The following is a 19,876-nucleotide window of genomic DNA, read 5'->3' as shown; positions in this document are numbered from 1 at the left end:
GGATAAGCTGAAATTCACACCTTTGGTATCTCACAGTGTTGCCTGGGGTGACCACTGACTGCCCTAGCAGCTAAGAGCTGGAAACCTAGGGCTCATTAAAATGCTTCAAGTTTTTTTTTTATGTTGTAAAGTCCCCCAGGATTGGCCCTAAGTTGAACAAGGCTTTTATTCCCACTCCTGATCGTTTGGTATAGCAGAAATTACCAGTGACAAGGGCTCTTCGGCCTTCCATCATTGTGCAGTGAGTGATACCTTCAAGTACTCCTTTATGCTCTCAAGCACGCTCCTTAAAGGGGCTGTGTCCCTCTTCATGGCTGGCAGCTTCTCTGCAAGACTGACCTCAAGCCACATAAGCAAAGGCAGATAAGTGTCCATCAGCTGATGAATGGATAAGTAAAATGTAGTTTTAGCCATATGATGGAATATTATTTAGCAATAAAAAGAAATACCAGTGCATGCTGTAACATGGATGGACCTTGAAAAGATTAAGCTAAAGGGGAAGAAGCCAGTCACACAAAAAATATATATATTGTATGATTCTATTTAATACAAAATATCCAAAATGGGCCAATCCAGAGAGATAAAAAATAGATTAGTGAGCGCGTAGGGCTGGGAGAGTTTGGTGGGGAATAAGGAATGACTGCTAACAAGTATGGGGGTTTCTTTTTAGGGCAATGAATCACAAAATTCTAAAACTGATTGTGGTGGTGGTTGTACAACCTTGTGAATATGCTTAAAACCACTGGATTATACACTTCAAGAGTGTAAATTTTATATGTGAATTATATCTCAATAAAGCTCTCCAAAAAGGAAAAAAAGGCAGCACAAGGTGACAGAAGCATTGTAGTGAAATTATATATGAGAATCATGAGATGACCAGGCACCAGTCACAACTGGAAAAGACTTTGGAAAGTTCCCCTCCACCAGAGGCGTATATAGGACCATGCTTACGAACAGCTGCTCACCTTAAGGTATCCATAGATTGATTGTACCAGGAACTTTCTGGATGCTTTTTTCTCTCCTGAACATGTTTCTAACTTTTTTTTACCCTTTTCTTTTCCCCAGCTCTTATGGGACTACGTTCACAATAACTCCCAGGCTAGAAAATAGATGAAGTCAAGTACAAAAAGTATTTTTCTTTTTTTTTTTGGCGAGAGGGGAGGGGGGGAAAGGATTATAAATTAAAATGTAAACCATGACTGTTGCTTTGCCCATTTTTGTTGCACGCAGTATCAGAGAGCTCATATACCTTACTTACGGTGAGAGCGAATACTGGTTCAAACCAGTAATAATGGTTAAAAGTAGGACACGATTCTATCAAGTCTCCCTCTATGTGGCAGAGTTGCCACCTCTGTTTTCATCCCCAAGGCCATGGCCTGGTTCAGGGCGGCATTACTTCTCGCCTGGACCGTTGAAGCAGCCTGACTGATTTCCTGCCTCCAGTCTTTCCCTCCCCAGTACTTCCTCTTCCATTATACTGCCATTTACCTTTTTACAATACAACTAGGAGGCAGGGCAGCCCAGGAGATAACGGCTTGGGTCCTAGTCTCAAGCTGCTTGGATTTGAATCTGGGCCTCACCCTCTCTCAACTTAGTCATCTTAGGCAAATTACTTAATCTTTCTGTTGAACCCTTTTTCTTCTATTTTTAGTGAGGGTTAAATGAGAGCAGTGTGTTAATTGCTTAGTCCAATGACGGGTTCAGAGCTGTCAGTCACCATAAGCTTGTATTATTACACTTATAGTCAAATGCCATCATGTTTCTTCATTTCTACATAATCTAGTCATTATCAATGAAATCGAATCACCAACCATGCAGGAACCTATGAAATCTAACCTCAGGTTGTCTTCTCCCTATTCACAAACTTCTCTAAATACCACTGGCAAATTTGTGACTCCAAGGTTTTCCCAAGCTCTTCCTCTGCCATTCCTGTAGCTCCAACTAGAAAAGTCCCTTCTTCATTCAGGACAACTATAAGGCTATGAAGTGACCAGGATGCTTTTCCCCATGTGGGGTTTGAGAGAAGTTGACAAAAGTGAGTCATATTTTAGAGGTAAAACAAATAGGACTTCCTGGTAGACTAAATAAGAGAAATAAAGTATGAAAGAAGAACGAATGACTTCTAAGCTTAAATCTAGAACACCTGTGCATGTGAAGGTACCATTTATGGGTACGGGAAAACCTGGGGAGGATAAGGTTTCGAGACTAGTAATAAAGACACGTGTATTGGTTGGGTAGATTTGAAATGCCAATCAGATATCCAACTAGATTTGGTAAGTAAGCAGTTGAATATATGAGTCTGGGGTTTGAAGGATGGTCAGGGCTATGGATACAAAACTGTGGGTCATAACCCTATGGGTGGGGCGAGTGGAGAGGACTGGGGACGCTCTGGGACCCGCAGCAACTAGAGATAACTAGAAGAAGAGAAACCTGTCAAACATACACATGTAAGTTTCCTTACCCAGTACCTGCTTGAAGTTACTAAGTACTGTCTAATCTATCTTTGTACCTAGTGGTGTTTGTCATACAAATTTTGAATCACGGTTGTTGAATTCATTTTCATTCTAAAAGTGAAGAATGGTGCCTCTTAGAAGTCTCCCAGCCATACACTTAACTAATTTGGCAACATTTGCAAAACAAGCAGGAAGGACAAATCCAGCATCTAGTTTAGGGTGGAATACTGATGGACGGATCCATGACTGCTAAAGACAGGCTGATACTCCCTACCCTCTTTCCCTAGTGGCACACTCCAAAAGGCATGGCCCCAGTGCTCACAAAGGGATGGCCAAAAGCCCTGGATCCCAGCGTGTTCCTCAAGGCTGAATTCCAGGGGTCTTGAGAGAGCAACAGCTGCTGAAGCAGATGGATGCTCAGTAGGAATTCCCTTTAGTCCCGGACCGAAGCGCGTCCATGTACACAATACACAATTTTCTAAAAGCTTCCATGGGAAACTTTCTCTAGTATCTTGTCATGGTTTCCCCATTGGCGTTAACAGTTTAGTGTTCACATTTTTCTAACCTCTTTGTTCCTATGAGGAATTTAAGAATTTGTAAATCAAAACACACCCCTCCTTTTTTTTCTCTCTCGCTACTGTTCTGATTAGGCCTTCATCATCCTTCACCTTAGCAAGTTCAGTAAGTAGCCTTCTATCCAGTCTCCCTGCCTCCATTCTCTTGCTTTTCTGCCACCCGAATAACCAAAGCACCTCTCTGTTAGGCCATCCCCCTGCCAACAGCTTCCCCACTGCTTACTGAAAAAAAAAAATCCAAAATTCTGAGGTTGGCGTTCCAGTTCTCTCACAACCTACAATTTTCAGGCAACCTTTCCCATTAGTGCCCATCAGTCATATCCTGGGTTGTGATTTACCAGGCCCCCATTTTTCCCACAGAACAGTTGCTGTGCTTCGTCTGCTGGGTCTTAGCACCTGCCATTCCCAGGATGCTTCACTGGCTTCTCCACCTGTTAACATCCTACTCGTTCCTCCAGTTCCAGGTCGACACCACCTTTCTCAGTGAACTTTCCTACTCACCCTGTCAGAAGTCTTGTCTATACTTCTGAAACAACTGGTTTATTTTTCTAAGGCAGTTATCAAACAGATGATAAGACGAGGATGGATAGATAGATAGATAGATAGATAGATAGATAGATAGAAACAGATAAGAGAGATAGAGGTTTTGTTGAGGGTTTGTTTTGTTGTTGTTGTTGTTGCCTTTTGCCTTGGAACTCTAATTTATTTTCAGTTTTAACATACTATACCTAGTACAGCACATAGAAGGCACTCTAACAGTGATGACTGAATGAATAAGTGAGGCTTAGTTAACCCAGTATAATTAATCCCCACTTCTCAGTTTATCCACTGTATAATTCTAGGTCTTCATATATAGAATTTTCTCTTTTTTTTAATTATTTATTTTTTTCAGTTACAGTTGATATTCAATATTATTTTATACTAATTTCAGGTGTATAGCGTAGTGGTTAGACATTTGTATAATTTACGTGGTGATCCTCCTAATTAGTAACCAAAACATCATGGTACTGGCATAAACACAGACACATAGAGAGCCCAGAAATAAACCAACGCCTATGTAGTCACTTAGTCTGTGACAAAGGAGGCAAAAAATAAAGAGTGGGATAAAGACAGTCTAATCAACGGTGTTGAGGAAAACTGGACCACCTTCTTACCATTCGCAAGAATACACTCAAAATGGATTAAAGACTTAAATGTAAGACTCCAAACCACAAAACTCCTAGAAGAAAATTTAGGCAGTAAACTCTCTGACATTGCTCTCAGTAACATCAGATTTTCTTAAAGTTAGAGCCCTTTAAAAGGGGACGACCATGAGGTCATCCCATAGGTGACTTCCTTTCACAAATACTAATTAAGTACCTGGTATGTCCCAGGCTGTATGATGCATTCTGAGAAGTAAGTTGGAAATAAGAACAACACATTCCTGCCCTCACCAAGTTTGCAGTTTCATGGCCGTGGGCACAATTAAACAATGAGGGTGTGTAAGAACCTCAGGGGTGTTTCCAGGAGGACCTGATGTGGAAGCTGAGACCCAGGGACTCCTAAAAGCTGGTCAAACCACAGTGTGTGTGTGTGGCAGGGCGTGAGGAGGAGGACAGAATGGAGGACCACGTGAGGAGGCTGGGCAGAGGATGGAGAAAGTCCTCATGGGAAGAGAGAAAGAATCAGAAAAGTAAAAGGCAGTCCTTATGGCTAGAGTATAAGTGAGTGAAACAGATGGGATAAGGCCGGGAGAATGGGCAAGTGTAGTCATAAAAAGCACTGAGATGTGAAAGATATACTCATAGGTCTTTGGAGGATTTTAAGCAGGCATTGACATGATCAGACTCGCCCTTTGGAAAGATCTCTAGAAATTCATATGCACGGTGGACAGGAGATACTGGAGGGAGGAACCTTCAAGGGGAGGCTCTTAGAGGCAGCTCAGGCAGAGAGTGACTGATGGGCACAAGCCAGGGTTTTTGCCACAACAATAACTACTGTCTCTGCCTCTTCTCAGGGCTTCCAGGGCAGCGGCTAAGGAGACCTTACCAAGGAGCATCACACAGTAGATGCTGAAACATCGCACTCCGGAATAAGAAGCAGTAACATGGCAGCACCTGTTTGAAAGGAATTAAAAGCCAACAGACTCATTTAGAAAAGAACGATGTCCAAGAAAGGGCGGAATAAGGGCGAGAAGCCCGAGGCGCTCATTGTCGCCCTTCAAGCTGCCAATGAAGACCTCAGGACCAAGCTCACAGACATCCAGATAGAGCTACATCAAGAGAAGTCCAAGGTGAGTGAGGCTTCCTGAGGCCACAGCCTGGCAAATGGCTCTGGTCCAGCTCTGCCTGCTGGCTCCCTTCAGTGGGCATCTTTCTGCCAATTCCCAGAGAGCAACGGCCCCTGCACGTATAGAGGTTGTCTTGTGTGTGGCAGGAGGCCGTTGTGCACAGGACTCACAGAAGATGAGAATCACATGCTCACGAGGCTGATGTCTGCCTCCTCAGGAAGCCTGCTCAGGAAACCAGATAATAAAAATTGAGGCAATGAACCCCCACGCCACCACCTTCCCAGGACACTTCATAGTTGTATGACCTTGGGCAGGTCCCACCCTCGCCCTGTATGTTATTCCCCCGACAACATCTAGAGTAATCTTTCTAAACTGCATCATGTCAGGTCACTACACTGCTCAAAACCCTTCAGTGGCTTCTACCTCTCTTGGAGTGAAAGGATTTTTCCTACCACTGCAGGGTATTCTTTGACTCCTCTCCCACTACTGCCCCCCTCAGCCACTCTGCTCCAGCTTCTTTGCTGGGTCAACAGAGAGGCCAGTCACATCTAGGACCTTTGCTCTTGCTTTTCCTGGCCATCTCCTTCCGGTGTCAGCGGCAGCATCCTTTATCGGACCACAATCTCTAACACAGAACACCTCCTGGGCCCAGTCCCTCCCCAGGGCCTGACTATTCCTGAGCCATTTTATAGAAACTTATTTATTTATTTTATTGACTTATCTCTCTCCCATCAGATGTAATCTCTATGAAAGCAGAGACTTACACTTACCTTACACCTGTATATCTCTGGAGCCCAAATAGATGTCCAGAACTGAAAAGCTCAACATAGGTTTGTTAAATGAGTCAAGGAATGAATGAAAGGTGATTCATGCCTTATACTTTAGTTTCTTCATCAGTAACATACTGCTGTCTCCCAGAGCTGGGATGAGGTTTAAATTATATGAATAAATAGAGTAGTTATGAGGATTAAATGAGAAAAGTCATGTCACGGCTCAGAGAGCTGCCTGGCACATAGGAAACTCTCAAATTGTTAGTAATAATATGCTTTCTAATATGGTCTGCATTTGAATCAGTTGCTAACTAGGCTTAGAAAAGGCTCTTTACTTCTCTGAATCTCATCTCTTAAATGGGTTTGCTGACACTCACCAAAATTATGTGGATATCAAATAGGGTCATAGATAGGAAACACCGGACATACATGAGACATTTTTGCTCCCTGCCAACCTAAGACAACCATGTCGGCGCTAAGTTGCCTTGTCTAGATGATTCTTTGTATAGTAAGAACATGTTCTTGATCAAGCTGTATGTCACAAACCAATAAATGTTCGTACTCTGTTTTATCTACCTCTTCTTCCTTGACATTGCTATTAAACTTTAGTTATTTCCCCCAAAATCTGCTCCTCTTGGTTTCAGCCATAATGAAGCTTAGGTTTGCCAAAGTCCCTTGCCTCTTATCTCAGCCAAACCTTAACCTTGGATAAACAGACTCCAATGTAAAGTTTGTGAAGGCAACGTTTTAGTGTCCATGAAGCTAAAAGGAACATGATATTGTTTGAAAACAAAACAACAAAACAAACCAATAACACATTTGTTTGAGAGTCAGAAGACCAGGATGTTGTCTTTCTCTCTCCTCGGGGACAAATTTAAGTGACTCAATGCCTTGATCTGTAATTCAGATGAGTGAATCTGTTTCTCCATATCTGTGTCCCTCAGGCATCACTGGGCATTAGATAACCTGCAGGAACTTGTTAAAAATTGACATCGCTGGGCCCATAGTCTGAGGATTCCTGATAAAATAGGTGTGGTGATAACCAGGATTGGCAGTTCTAACAAAAGTGCAGGCCGTCCCCCTGCAGGTGGTTCCCTGCTGTCACGGTGACAAAGGCTCCACTCCATGGCTCCTCCCACCTAGGAACATGTCATTGGTTTTAACTTTCCCTGGAGCAACGTAACATTTCAAGAGAGGCAGACGTCTTTAATTGCAGTAACGACAGGGTGACAGTCAACTACATGCATAGGAAGAAGCCGGTATGTCTGGAGACTAGTAACCATAAACTGCCACTGATTCACAGAGAACAAACTCCTGAGCTTTCAAAGAGACAGGGGCCCTGAGGACCTTACCACTGCCAATTTTCCACACATTCAAGTCTTTTCAAAGGGGTATCTTGAGCCTGGGCAGGGCTGCCTGTTTCTCCTGGGCCTGGCATGGGTGTCTAAGTCAGGAAGGTCAGCGTACTCTCCCCTTCCTCTGACAAGAGACTGGAAGCCAGCCTCTGGAATAAAAGCGCGGCCCTTATCCTCCCCGCTACAGGCGGCCTCCCTGTCTCCCTCTCCTTGGTAGTTAATTACAGTCCTAGCACCGGGACGAAAGCAAAGCCTCACCGCCTGTCAGCAGCCTTCCCTAAAGAACAAAGGGAATTTAGAGGGCAAACAACTCGTAAAGCAGTTTTATTAAAATTAATATGATTGTATTTCCAAAGACCCGAGGCTTTCAAAGAGAATATGAACAATGCCAAGATGTGAATTCACACTCTCAGTTTGGGTGACAAAATAACAATTTAAGTATGGGGAGTAGACTAGTTAGAGAGTGGAAACCTTTGGGGAGATGGGGCATTACTTATTTTTACGGAAAGACAAGTCATCCCGTTGACATTTACAGAACACATTGTGTAGAGAACAGAGTCATAATTGCTTTGGGCTGATAATAAAAATAGCTACAATTTATTGAATGTTTACTACCTGTAATACGCATTTTTCCTCCTGACATAATCCTAGCTCTTTCAGTTAGCACCTGAGTGACCATGGGCAGGTTACGAAACCCCTCTGTGTTTTCGTTTTCTTGTCTGTCAAATGGGATAATAGTGCCTGCTTCATAAAGGTGTATGTGTGCATGTTAGTTTTTGAGCAGTTAGTTTGTGTCAAGCATGTGAAGTGTTTTAATTCATTATCTCATTTCCTCCTCACTTCCACCCTCTGAGATAGGCACTATTGTTATCTCCATTTTATAGATGAGAAAACTGAAGGTCGGTAAGGTAATTCATACAGAATCACATGCTAGTAATGGCAGAGCTGGTTCTTTAACCCTCCTCCCCTCTTCTCCAAAGTCTATGCTCTTATTCTTTTGATATGTTTTCCTCCCAGTTTTATTAAGATATAATTTATGTGTAGCATCACATACATTTGAGGTGTGCAACATAATGATTTGACATGTATATATTGCAAAATGATCACCACAGTAAGTCTAGTTAACATTCATCACCACACATAGTTAAATTTTTTTTTTCTTGTGATGAGAACTTTTAAAATCTACTATCTCTTTGTAACTTTCAGATACACAATATAGTATTATTAACTATAGTCGCCATTTGGTACATTGCATCCCCAGGGCTTACTTATTATAACTGGAAGTTTGTACCTTTGATGCCCTTCACCCATTTTTCCCACCCTCTACCTTTCATCTCTGCCGACCACAAATTTGATCTCTGTTTCTGTGAGTTTGGTTTTTTAGATTCCATATATAAATGAGATTCTACAGTATTTGTCTTTCTCTGACTTATTTCACTTAGCGTAATGCCCTCGAGGTTCATCTACATTGTCACAAATGGCAGAATGTCCTTCCTTTATATGGATGAGTAATATCCTATTGTATACATGGATATATATACTACATTTTCTTTATCCATTCATCCATCAGTGGACACTTAGGTTGTTTCCATGCCTTGCAAAGCCTATACTCTTAAAAATCTGTGAAGTGCTGGAAAAACCTGCAAACTAGGCAGAGAACAAGAGAATGTTAGAATTTTTCTTTTCATTATTATGGAAATTTGAAATGGAGAAACAAGTGGTAGGGGGTATGGGTATATACCCAAACTTGGGTTGCAAATTTCTTGCTTTTTGTACCTTTAGTTTTGTTTTCAGGAAGTACAAGTGGCTAAAAACAAGCAATGAAAAAATAGAATCCTTTATAGTTCCCCAGGTTGTATAAAATGTCCCTTGTAAATGACCTTCCTATTGTGGCACCTATTCCCTCCTTCACATCTCCTGTTTGAGTGTTACTTAGCCCCTTGAAAATCCCAGCCTACTATGAGTTTAGACCTCCAGCAACATCCAAGGCAGATAATCCAAACCAAAGCTTTCCTTAGCTTGTCTTACCTTGATAACCTCTCAACCTTGATAACCCTCCTTACCTTTGACTGGGCCGTCTAATGTTAAATCCTAGATTTCTAAGTCCACATTTAAAGCTCAAATCACCACCATCTTTATCTTGGCAGAATTTACACGGCATTTTGCAAAGGCCAGAGTAGAATTAGGACAGAAGAGGAAAATATGATGTGAGGCCGGTGTGAGGTAGCCATGAATTGCCTTCCTTCTGTCATAGTGTAAGCTTTCCCCATTCGAATTAAATTTTCCTAATGATTATTTTGTTCAGAAAACTTCTTGGGTAGAAGGGATTTGGGAGGTGTATCATTCAAATCCCTGTTCAATGCTCACCCCTCTGTCCTATCCCCGCCCCCACCATCTGTGTACACATCATCCAAGTGTGTTCAAAGTTAAGATTCGGTGCCACCAATGTCGGGGACTCGTCACATCCCGAGGAAACCCAGTTTTACCTTTGAATATCTGTTTCTGCTAGGAAAAGTCATTGCAGTCTTAGTGCAATATTAATAATGTTTGTCTTATCACGATAAAATGAATACATATATTTATATTGTTGGTATTCATATAACATTGCATGATATAATATTAATATATACAATACTATTTATCAAAATTAATATTGTAATATCTACCATCTATAGTAATTAATAATTATTCATCTCCCATGTGGTCCAGCCTTTCCAAAGTATTTTTGATACATTATCTAAGTCAAGCCTCACAACTCTTTCAGAATGATGGCTCCAATCCTAGCTTACACACAAGAACAGTGAGGCTGAGAGATGTGAAGCGCTTACCCGAGGTTTCAGAGCAAACAAGGAGATCTGGGCTCTGACCCAGACCTGGCTCCCGGCTCACGCTGGGCTCCAATCAGCTTCCTTTATATCACACGCAAGGGGAGACTATTCCTCACTTTTCTTGTCCGAAAATCAGATGAAATAAATACTAACTATATCACAGAGCTGTTAAGGAGGCTAAATGTATTGATACATGTAAAGCCTTTACAAGGGTTCCTGACTCACGCATAGTAAGCCCTTGATAAATGCTATAATGTGGTCCAGCTGAAATTTTTCTCCATAAAACATTTCCATTAATCAAAATTGATTCTTCTACTAAGTATATTTTTTCCATTTCAAGCGTTACCATCTTCATATTTTTTTCATTGTTACACAGGAATAATTCTTCGTCTTTTGGTATACTCATTCGCACAATTTATATTAAGATATAAAATCTATTTCTTTAGTGGTACAATCTGAGCTGCAAATAATTTTCAGAAAATGCTTTTACTACAAAATTTTTATTGGCTGTCTTTTCCAAATGTTGGTCAAATCCTTTTCATCTCCTTTATAGTGAAACACTTTTCCTAAGCTTAAAAAAACGGTCATACTTAGAAATCCTACCAAAAAAAAGGTAGTTTACATAACAACCAAAATAACTGAACATAAAATTGCCTAATGTTATTTAATGCCTTTGAATTTTGTTTGGGTTCTATGGATTCATTTAATTGACGGACAAGGAGGCCAGTGTTTGTATTTGTTTTTGTCTTCAGGCTGGAATGTATTTTCCATACGCTTGTATTTTCACTTTTTTTCTTTGCCATTCATCTCTACAGTCCACACATGAAAGAGTAGTGTTTATAATTTGAGAGAAATGACAGAATCACAAAGTGATACAATCTAATGTGCCTGCAGAGAATTTGACATAATTTTAGATTATAAGTATCTCCTTATATCCAGTAATAATACCTTACATTTCATAGTACTTAACAGTTCAAGATACTTATTCATGCATTATCTAATTTAACCCTAAATGTAACTCTTTACAGGTATTTTTTAAAGTGTAATCAAAGATCCTCAGAAGAATAAAGCAACTTTCTTAGAGATAGCAGGTGGTGAAATCAAAATGCAAATCCAGAACGCCTTACCCTTTGTCCATTTTCACTACACTTTCTCATTATTCTAGGAAGAATTGCTAAAATTTCCCTTCGTAACTTGTTACCAGACAGCTGTTGTGGTCATGATTCTATTCCAAATGCCTAATGTAAATACATCCTGTTGAAATGGAAGATGACTAATTTCCCATTATTTGAGCTAAAGTACTTTCCCAAGGTCCTAGATGGAAGATAAATGATCAGAGTTACTAAATCAGTGAAAAATAATGCCCCCTTTTAAAAAAGATTACATTTCCACCCAGAAGAGTAATCAGCACACTTTTTCTGTAAAGGGCAAAACAGTAAATACCTTAGATTTGGTGGGACAGTCTCTCTAAGACTACTCAACTCTATTGGAGCCTGAAAGCAGTCCAGTTAATAATGTAAATGCATAGGCATGGCTGTGTTCCAGTGAAACTTTATTCACAAAAATGGGGCAGGAAGGATTTGGCCCACGGGCTGTAGTTTGCCCACCCATGGTCTAGAAGGTACCTACTTCAGTTTATTGTAGAAAAATGGAGAATAAGATTTAGGCTTTCTTTATCAAGGCACTGAGAGAAACATAAAGCAGAGGACAAGAAACATTCTTGTATGTTAGGGATGTCTTTGTTGTATTTTATACAGGGAAGGGATGGACGAGGGGCTGCTCTGGGTAACCTCATTAGCCTGTGTTCTCTAAATTCTATGACAGGACATATTCTTGCCTGTGGTCAGAGGGCTAGTTAGGAAAACATATTGGAACACATTCTTTAATTCCATGCATGCTCTTTGGCTCCATATTATATGTTGTCCTGGCAATCATTGGGTAGACAAAGATGATCAAGACTCATTGGCTGCATTCTAGGTGTTTCCAGTCTGGATAGGGGTAGAAGAGGAGGTAATAAGGACACACAAGTGTACAGGAAACCGTAGCATAAAGAAAAATGTGACTTCAAAGGAACATGTGCTTCCAGCCTTATGTTCACGGCAGCATTATTTACAATAGCCAAGATGTGGAGGCAACCTGGGTGTCCCTGAATGGATGAATGTATAAAGAAGAGGTGGTACATTATACAATGGAATGTCACTTAGCCATAAAAAACACACGAAATCTTGCCATCTGCAACAACATGGATGGACCTGGAGGGTATTGTGTTGAGTGTTGTAAGTTAGACAGAGGAAGACAGATGCAATGTGATTCCGCTTGTATGTGGAATCTAAAGAACAAAATAAATGAACAAACAAAACAGAAACAAACTCATAGATACAGAAAACATTTTGATGGTTGCCAGATGGGAGGAGGTTTTTGCGGGGGCAGGGATAAGAAGGGGGAAGGAATTGAGAAGTACAAGTTGGTAGTTACAAAATAGTTACAGGGATATAAAGTATAGCATAAAGAATATAGTCAATAACGTAACAACTATGTATGGTGTCAAATGGGTACTAGATTTATGTGGGTGATCACTTTATGTGTTATATAAATGTCTAATCACCATGTTGTATTCCTAAAACTAATATAATGTTGAAATTATATTAACTGTAATTGAAAAATTAAAAAATTATAAAAAAAAGAAAAATGGGGACAGGGCCAGTAAAGAGGTATTAGCAAAGTGCAGTGAGAAGACAAAGACAGGAGAAATGAGCTTTGTCCTGGGCAGTCAGGCGTGGCATGACCAGAGAGGGTGACATCTAGCTGGGCCATGAGGAATGAGAGGCTCCCAAAAGGAGTTGAGGGAAAGGCAGGTCAGGAAGAGGAGACTGTAGGCACACAGGTACAGAAAGGCAGGGCATGTGCAGAAAGCAGCACAATCCCCTGTGACTGGAGAGGAAGAGTAAGGAGCAGATATGGGAGCCGGAAGTCCAACCAAATCTTCTGAGAGCCTGAAAGGCAAAGCTGACGGGTTGAGATTTTATTCAGGAGCTCAAGGGAGCCCTGGGTAACTCTTGAGCAGGCACATAAATCAGATCAGAACTAGGCTTTACTCAGACAATATCGCCAGCTGTGTGGGGAAAACTAGCTTCATCACATGAACCTCCAAGAACTCGAGAGCAGTGCTGTCTGGCAGAAATACAACCCGAGCCATGATGCAAATCATATATGGGACTTAAAATGTTCTTGTAACCACAACGTTAAAAGTAAAAAGAAACAGAATTAGTTTTAGTAATGTATTGAACTTCATTTAACCTAATTTGCCCCAAATATTATCATTTCGATATGCAATCAATATAAAAAAAACTAGTAATGAGCTATTTTACATTCTTCACCTCACACGAAGTCTTAGAAATCCAGTGTGTATTTTACACTTAGACCAGGTCTCACTTCAGACTTACAATATTCCAAGTGCTCAGTGTGGCTACTGACCACCATATTGGACAGCACATCTCTAGAGCATATGAGATAAGAGGCATCGGGATGGGATCTTGGCCTAAGCTGGAGGCAAGATCGGAGGACGGTTGTTTGAGGATGCCTGGCTGCGTATTTTGCCAAGTCTCCTTGTGTCCTGAGTTCTTTTAGAATAACCAACATGGGAATAATTGCTGTACCTTTAGAATAAAATATTCATAAAATGTCATGTGGATTTAGAAAATTCTGTTCTAGCTATAGGTAGGGAAACTCCGAAGGTAAGTAAAATCTCAGACACTTTATCATTCCAATGGTTTCAGTAAGGAGCTTGAATCTTAACATTTTTTCAGCTTGACAGGCTCTTTTTTATGAAACATTCCAATTTATGAAATATTCCAAATTATTTTATGAAACATTCCAACTTTACAAATGGCAGAGACTCAGTTATCACTCAACGAGATATGACTTCTGGGTCTGCCCAGTTCTTCCTGTTTCCAGGTAACTGTGCATGCATGTGCGTGTGTGTGTGTACACACATGACAAAGAAAAAGAGGAACAAAGACAGGCAGCAGAGATGAAAGTTGGGGGAAGAGGAGAGTAGAACAGGAGTCATGAGGCTTTTTGAAGCTACAAATTCCAGGGCCCCACCCTAATCTACTGAATCAGCGACAGACAGACTCACAGCCAGATTAAGGAAGTGCCATTGCTAATCTATACGGATACCATATTATCATTGGAAATGTAACAAAACACAAGATTTTTTTTTTTAACCAGAATATCTGAATGGTATAAAGGTTAGAAGGAATGCTTTATTAAACTACTTGGTGTTGGCTTAGTGGGGAGCAAGAGAGGTAAATAAGAGAGGATAGAGAAGGGTGCAAAGAGGCAACCGTGGTACATGCAGAAATAACAACAGCTACTAAACTCCTTTAACAGAGAGACAGTCTAATGGACCGCAGGGTTTGGGGGCTGGTATGTGTATATGTATGAAGTTTGGGATGGAACTAAGTTGCCATATTAAGAAAGGAGAGGTGGAGCATATATCAACTGTCTTCATTCTTCACCTTCCCCTTAGCAGCAGCAGCATCTACTCTTCCAAAAAAAAAAAAAAGAAAAAGTGGAAAATATTTAATATTACTTTAGGTACAGTTTACTAGTCTTATCGTAATATTGATTGACGAACCAGCTTGAGACACCCACTTTTATCAGTTTGGACCTAGCTAGTGAAACATAGTCTGAAGAGCCCTTCAGGTGGTCTGCTTGGAACTCCTTCTTGCTGAGGTGAAAACCATTATAGGACTGCTTCCTAATTTTATTGTGTGTACCAATCACCCAGGGATTTGTTAAAATGCACGTTCTGATTTGTAGGTCTGGAAGGAAGCCCTAGATTCTACATTTCTGACGTTTCTAATCTGCAGATCACACATCAAATAGTAAGGCTTCAGCACATCAAACCTTTGTCTCAACAAAGTAATATAAGCATCCTTAGGCATTTCCTCCTTTTACACACCTCTGTTCCCATCTTTAAAACCTGTGGTTCCCTTCCCTCGGAGCCCATAGTGGCCTGGAATTTGAAAGGAAATGAGGAATTGAGAGATCACAAGGGCCTGAGCTGTGAATCCTGCCTACGAGCACACCTTTCCTTTGAGGCTCATCTCTTTCATCCTCTCGTCTTTCTGCCTTTAGGTCTCTAAGCTTGAAAGAGAGAAGACTCAAGAAGCAAAGAGGATTCGTGAACTGGAGCAGCGCAAGCACACGGTCCTGGTAACGGAACTCAAAGCCAAGCTCCATGAGGAGAAGATGAAGGAGCTGCAGGCCGTGAGGGAGAATCTCATCAAGCAGCACGAGCAAGAAATGTCAAGGACAGTGAAGGTGCGGGATGGGGAGATCCAGAGGCTCAAGTCGGCTCTGTGTGCTCTCCGCGACGGCAGCAGTGACAAAGTAAGGACCGCGCTCACCATTGAGGCCCGGGAGGAGGCCCGGAAACTGTTTGATGTGGAGCGCCTTAAGCTCTTACAGGAAATTGCGGACCTGAAAACTGCCAAGAAGCAGGTGGACGAGGCTTTAAGCAATATGATCCAAGCGGATAAAATCAAGGCCGGGGACCTGAGGAGTGAGCATCAGTCCCACCAGGAAGCCATCTCGAAAATCAAGTGGGAGTCGGAACGGGATATCCGGAGGCTGGTTAGTAACATTGCCCTAACCCAATGCAGACCATTCTCTTTCCAGTTTCAGAGCACCATGGATTTGCTTTTTCAGGTGTTTCTCATGAGTGGATTATAAAGAGTGCCCACTTTTTGTCTAGTGTTCTATCCAAAATGCAAGATAGGTTGGTAAGCAGGCAGGTGGGTGGGTGGATGGATGGGTGGATGGGTGGGTGGATGGGTGGATGGTTGGGTGGATGGGTGGATGGATGGGTGGATGGATGGATGGATGGATGGATGGATGGATGGATGGGTGGATGGATGGATGGATGGATCGATGGATAGATGTTATGCCCAGGACAAAATTAGCATCACAAAAGGTAAAAGATTTTGGATCACCTTTCTCATAAAAACTAGATTGGTCCAGCACTGTGTATATGGAGAGTACCTATTCCATGATTCCTGTTTTCTTGGATGTCTGTAAAAATACTCTAAGTTATAAACTCTTCCAAAATCAGCATGCTCTTGTGGACTTTCCATTTATAAAATATTATTGGGTTTTTACAAGTGTAGAGAAAGTTTCTATGGCTTTCAACATGTCTGAAAAAGCGCAGCCACTTGGAAACATCCTGAGTGATTCACCACCCTTCTTTCCAGGAACCTTGTCTGGAAGCAATAAATAAAACTATAAAATACCTAGTCATTTTTAAAGTAGATCTTTTTTTCCCCCAAAATAAACAGGCACCATTGTAATTTTTAAATTGGACATCATTGTTAAGTAGCTTTCTTGCTATTACCAACTTCAAAATTTACTTCAACACCTACAGAGTTGGGTCTTTCTTTTTAATATGGATGAGCAAAAGCCACATCGATCTCTCACTATGTTTAAAAATAAAACAAATACCATTATTGTGGGAAAGCTATAATGTCCTAGGATGACCTTGTCCAGTTATTTTAGAGGAAACATTTACATGCATATGAAAGGTCAGACAATTAAGTTCGTGAATTTTCCACTGTGCACTCACACAGTGAAAAGTTCATATATTTAATTGTCCAACCTTTCATATATACTCAGAATGTTTAGCATTAGTTGTATCTTAGTTATCTTGTCAAATTAACCATCACCTGTGAGAATGTACTTTATGCTTCTCTAAAAATAATACTTTCTTAGGTAAAACGACATTTTCCCTCCTGTGCATGCCGATTCTAAGTAATTATTTTCTAAGAAGTCTAATTATGTTCCTTGATTGATATCTCTAGGATTTCAATTTCAAGTTAAAAAAATGGTTACCATAGAACATTTTAAAATGTTAAACGTGTAATTTTCTTTGTACTGAAACACAGTGTGACTGTAAAATGTTGCCTCTGCCACACTTTCCTCATTCTGTATCTGCAATTCATTCTATTGCACTGGTGACAAAAAAGATCAAACACAGTGCAGAAATACTGATTTCTGCCCTGCCTTTGGTTTTTGAAACAATGGCTGATAAGGAAGAATCAGTACTATGAAATCTGGAATCAGCAGGTAGATCATTGAAAAGGAAGCTTTACATTAAATATTTTTGTTTGTTGATGGTTTTCAATGTAAAATCTGCGAAGATATTCACTTGTTGATTTGTAATGTTTTTCCATCACTTTCTTTCACTGACACATTGCTGAAGTAGATATGAATTCCCTAAAACCTACGCTCCCTCAAGAGTGGTTCAAATATTGGGTGCAAACAGAATAACAGGAAATGTTTTCAGTCATATAGATGCAGTTGTCTTAATTTTCACCTTCTTCTTATCGTGTCCCTAATCTCACCCCAGCTCCATTTTTGAAACTGGAAGTGAGAGAAATGGGAGCAGTTCTGTTGAGAAAATTTCCCCAGGGAATTTGGGTATCTAGCCCCTTCCCATCTAAGAACAGAACTTTGGAAGATTTTGGTATTCACAGACCAGAGTCCATGCTTATAATCGCTATATGATAGAGTCTCCTCAACACTAATTCCTGGATATTCTACAGAAAACCACTTTGGGAAATGCTGGAAGTATATGGATATTCTTGGTGCCAGTAGAGTGTCTAATAGAATGGGCTCTAGAGTCAGAAGGCTGAATTTAAAATCAGGCTTAACCACATATTAGCCATATGACTATGACCACGTTAACTCTTCAGGTCCTCAGTCATCATCTGTAAAATGGTGATAACAGAACCTACATAAAAGGATTGTTAATAAAATGAGAAAAAGTATGTAAAACGCTGTGTTCAGTGCTTTGAATGTGGTAAAAGACCAATAGATTTCAGTGATGATGCTGGTGATGGTGAATATGATTATATGGGCAGTAACAGAATGATTTCCCAGCAAGTTTAGTTCGATAAGGTACATCAGAACCAAGTGGGAGCATGCAGATCTGGAACTACAGGAAGCAGTAAATAACACCACAGATGACAGGTCTGATAAATGAACGTGCTACTTAGTTAAAGATAACATTGGACTCAAGTCTTCTATAAGGAGACAGAAATTAAAGACAATGCTTTTATTCCCAAATTTACAAAACAGTGTTTGATTCCTCACCAAATTATCAGATGGTATTGTAGGATCATGCAGAATTTAGTCCCGTGCTCTCTAAAAATTTACCTAAAATTTCATCATGTTGCTTGGAGGCAATAGCTCACAGATATTTACATGTGGCAAATATGTGACTATGTAACACAATTTCTGTCCCAATTTTTTTTTTTTTTTTGTCTAAAGAGCACAGCAAAGAAAAGTTTATACAAAGTTACTTGTTTTTATAAGGAGACATCTTTATAAAGAGAAGAGATTGCATTAAATGTCTCCCTAACCTCTATTTTGAATATTTACATATGATATAATGAAATAAAAAACAGGTTTCATCTGATAGCTATGCTTTCTTCAAAAATTGTTTATAAACAGTCATTTCACTAGCCTTTGGATGGCGAAGACATTTCAGTCCGGTGGAACTCTAGACAATTGGTATCGAATGCTTCTGAGACCACACCCAGGCTTAGCAGGAATGAGTGTTGGGATCAATAAACATAGCCCACAGATGCAGGAGGGGAAATCGTGCTAATATAATCAGGTATTTTCTGCCCCTATTCTTGTTCCAGCCATGGTTTTCTGACAGTGAGGGTAAAGTGGTGGCCAAGAACCACTCCGAAACATGGATAGGAATGGAATGTGCCATGTGACACGAGCCATGGAAGGACCTAATGCCAGGTTCACTACACATTGGTATTGGGGAAGGATTAAGCTATGGGGAAGTCTGCAGCTTCTTCAGTTCCAAGCGATCCATTCATAGTGGCTACTGCTATTTGAAGTGAACTCAAAGGTCATTCCCTGCAAAGAGGACGTAACACCAAAAATTGTCCTGGGAAGCATTGTAGTGGAACATTTAGTATCTGTCTTTATTAACACTGATGGCCCATTTTACAGTTAACTTTTCCTTTCCAATTCCAACCAACCCGGACCATTTCAAACAATATATTGATCAAAGCATCTACACGGAATATACTGGAGAGAAAAAATTACTCTCTTGGACCCCGGATTAGCCTAGGATAGCCCTTCATTACACAGTCTTGCCTTGTCTTATTCATGAATTCGATACACTTGTCATATCCATGACTTTTTTTCTATCTCAATATGCAGAGAGAAGTTAAACTTGTACCATTATAAAAATGTGTTTCTTTGCAGCATTGTTAAATAAAATGTCGTGGGTATCATTTAATTCAGATGGATGAAATCAAAGCCAAGGACAGGATCATCTTTTCCCTGGAAAAGGAACTGGAGACCCAAACAGGCTATGTACAGAAACTCCAGCTGCAGAAGGAGGCTTTGGATGAACAACTCTTTCTGGTCAAGGAGGCTGAGTGTAACATGAGCAGTCCGAAACGAGAAATTCCAGGGAGAGCAGGAGATGGCTCCGAACACTGCAGCAGTCCTGTAAGTTCTGTTCAAGTTGAAGTTAAGAACACAGGAGTCATCTTTTATTTAGCTCCCAACTTTCACGTTTCACTTAAGCTCTTTTC

The 19,876-nt window shown here is 40.6% G+C and overlaps 1 protein-coding gene across 4 annotated transcripts in view; it reads left to right on the top strand.

The window, feature by feature from the left end:
* The window catches only part of JAKMIP2 (janus kinase and microtubule interacting protein 2), a 134,258-nt gene that overhangs the window by 74,441 nt on the left and 39,941 nt on the right, over positions 1-19,876 (top strand). For all 4 annotated transcript variants that reach the window (XM_019739109.2, XM_074313733.1, XM_019739110.2 and 1 more), the window contains exons 2-4: positions 5,025-5,300; positions 15,393-15,890; positions 19,581-19,790. In XM_019739109.2, coding sequence (XP_019594668.1) covers positions 5,172-5,300; positions 15,393-15,890; positions 19,581-19,790 — 837 coding nt within the window. In that variant the 5' untranslated portion in view covers positions 5,025-5,171. The remainder of the gene's footprint in view (positions 1-5,024; positions 5,301-15,392; positions 15,891-19,580; positions 19,791-19,876) is intronic.

The sequence above is a fragment of the Rhinolophus sinicus genome, linkage group LG10 (assembly GCF_036562045.2).
Source record: "Rhinolophus sinicus isolate RSC01 linkage group LG10, ASM3656204v1, whole genome shotgun sequence".
Lineage (NCBI taxonomy): Eukaryota > Metazoa > Chordata > Mammalia > Chiroptera > Rhinolophidae > Rhinolophus > Rhinolophus sinicus.
Note: the sequence above shows the minus strand (reverse complement) of the source record. Positions and strands in the feature narration are given on the sequence as shown.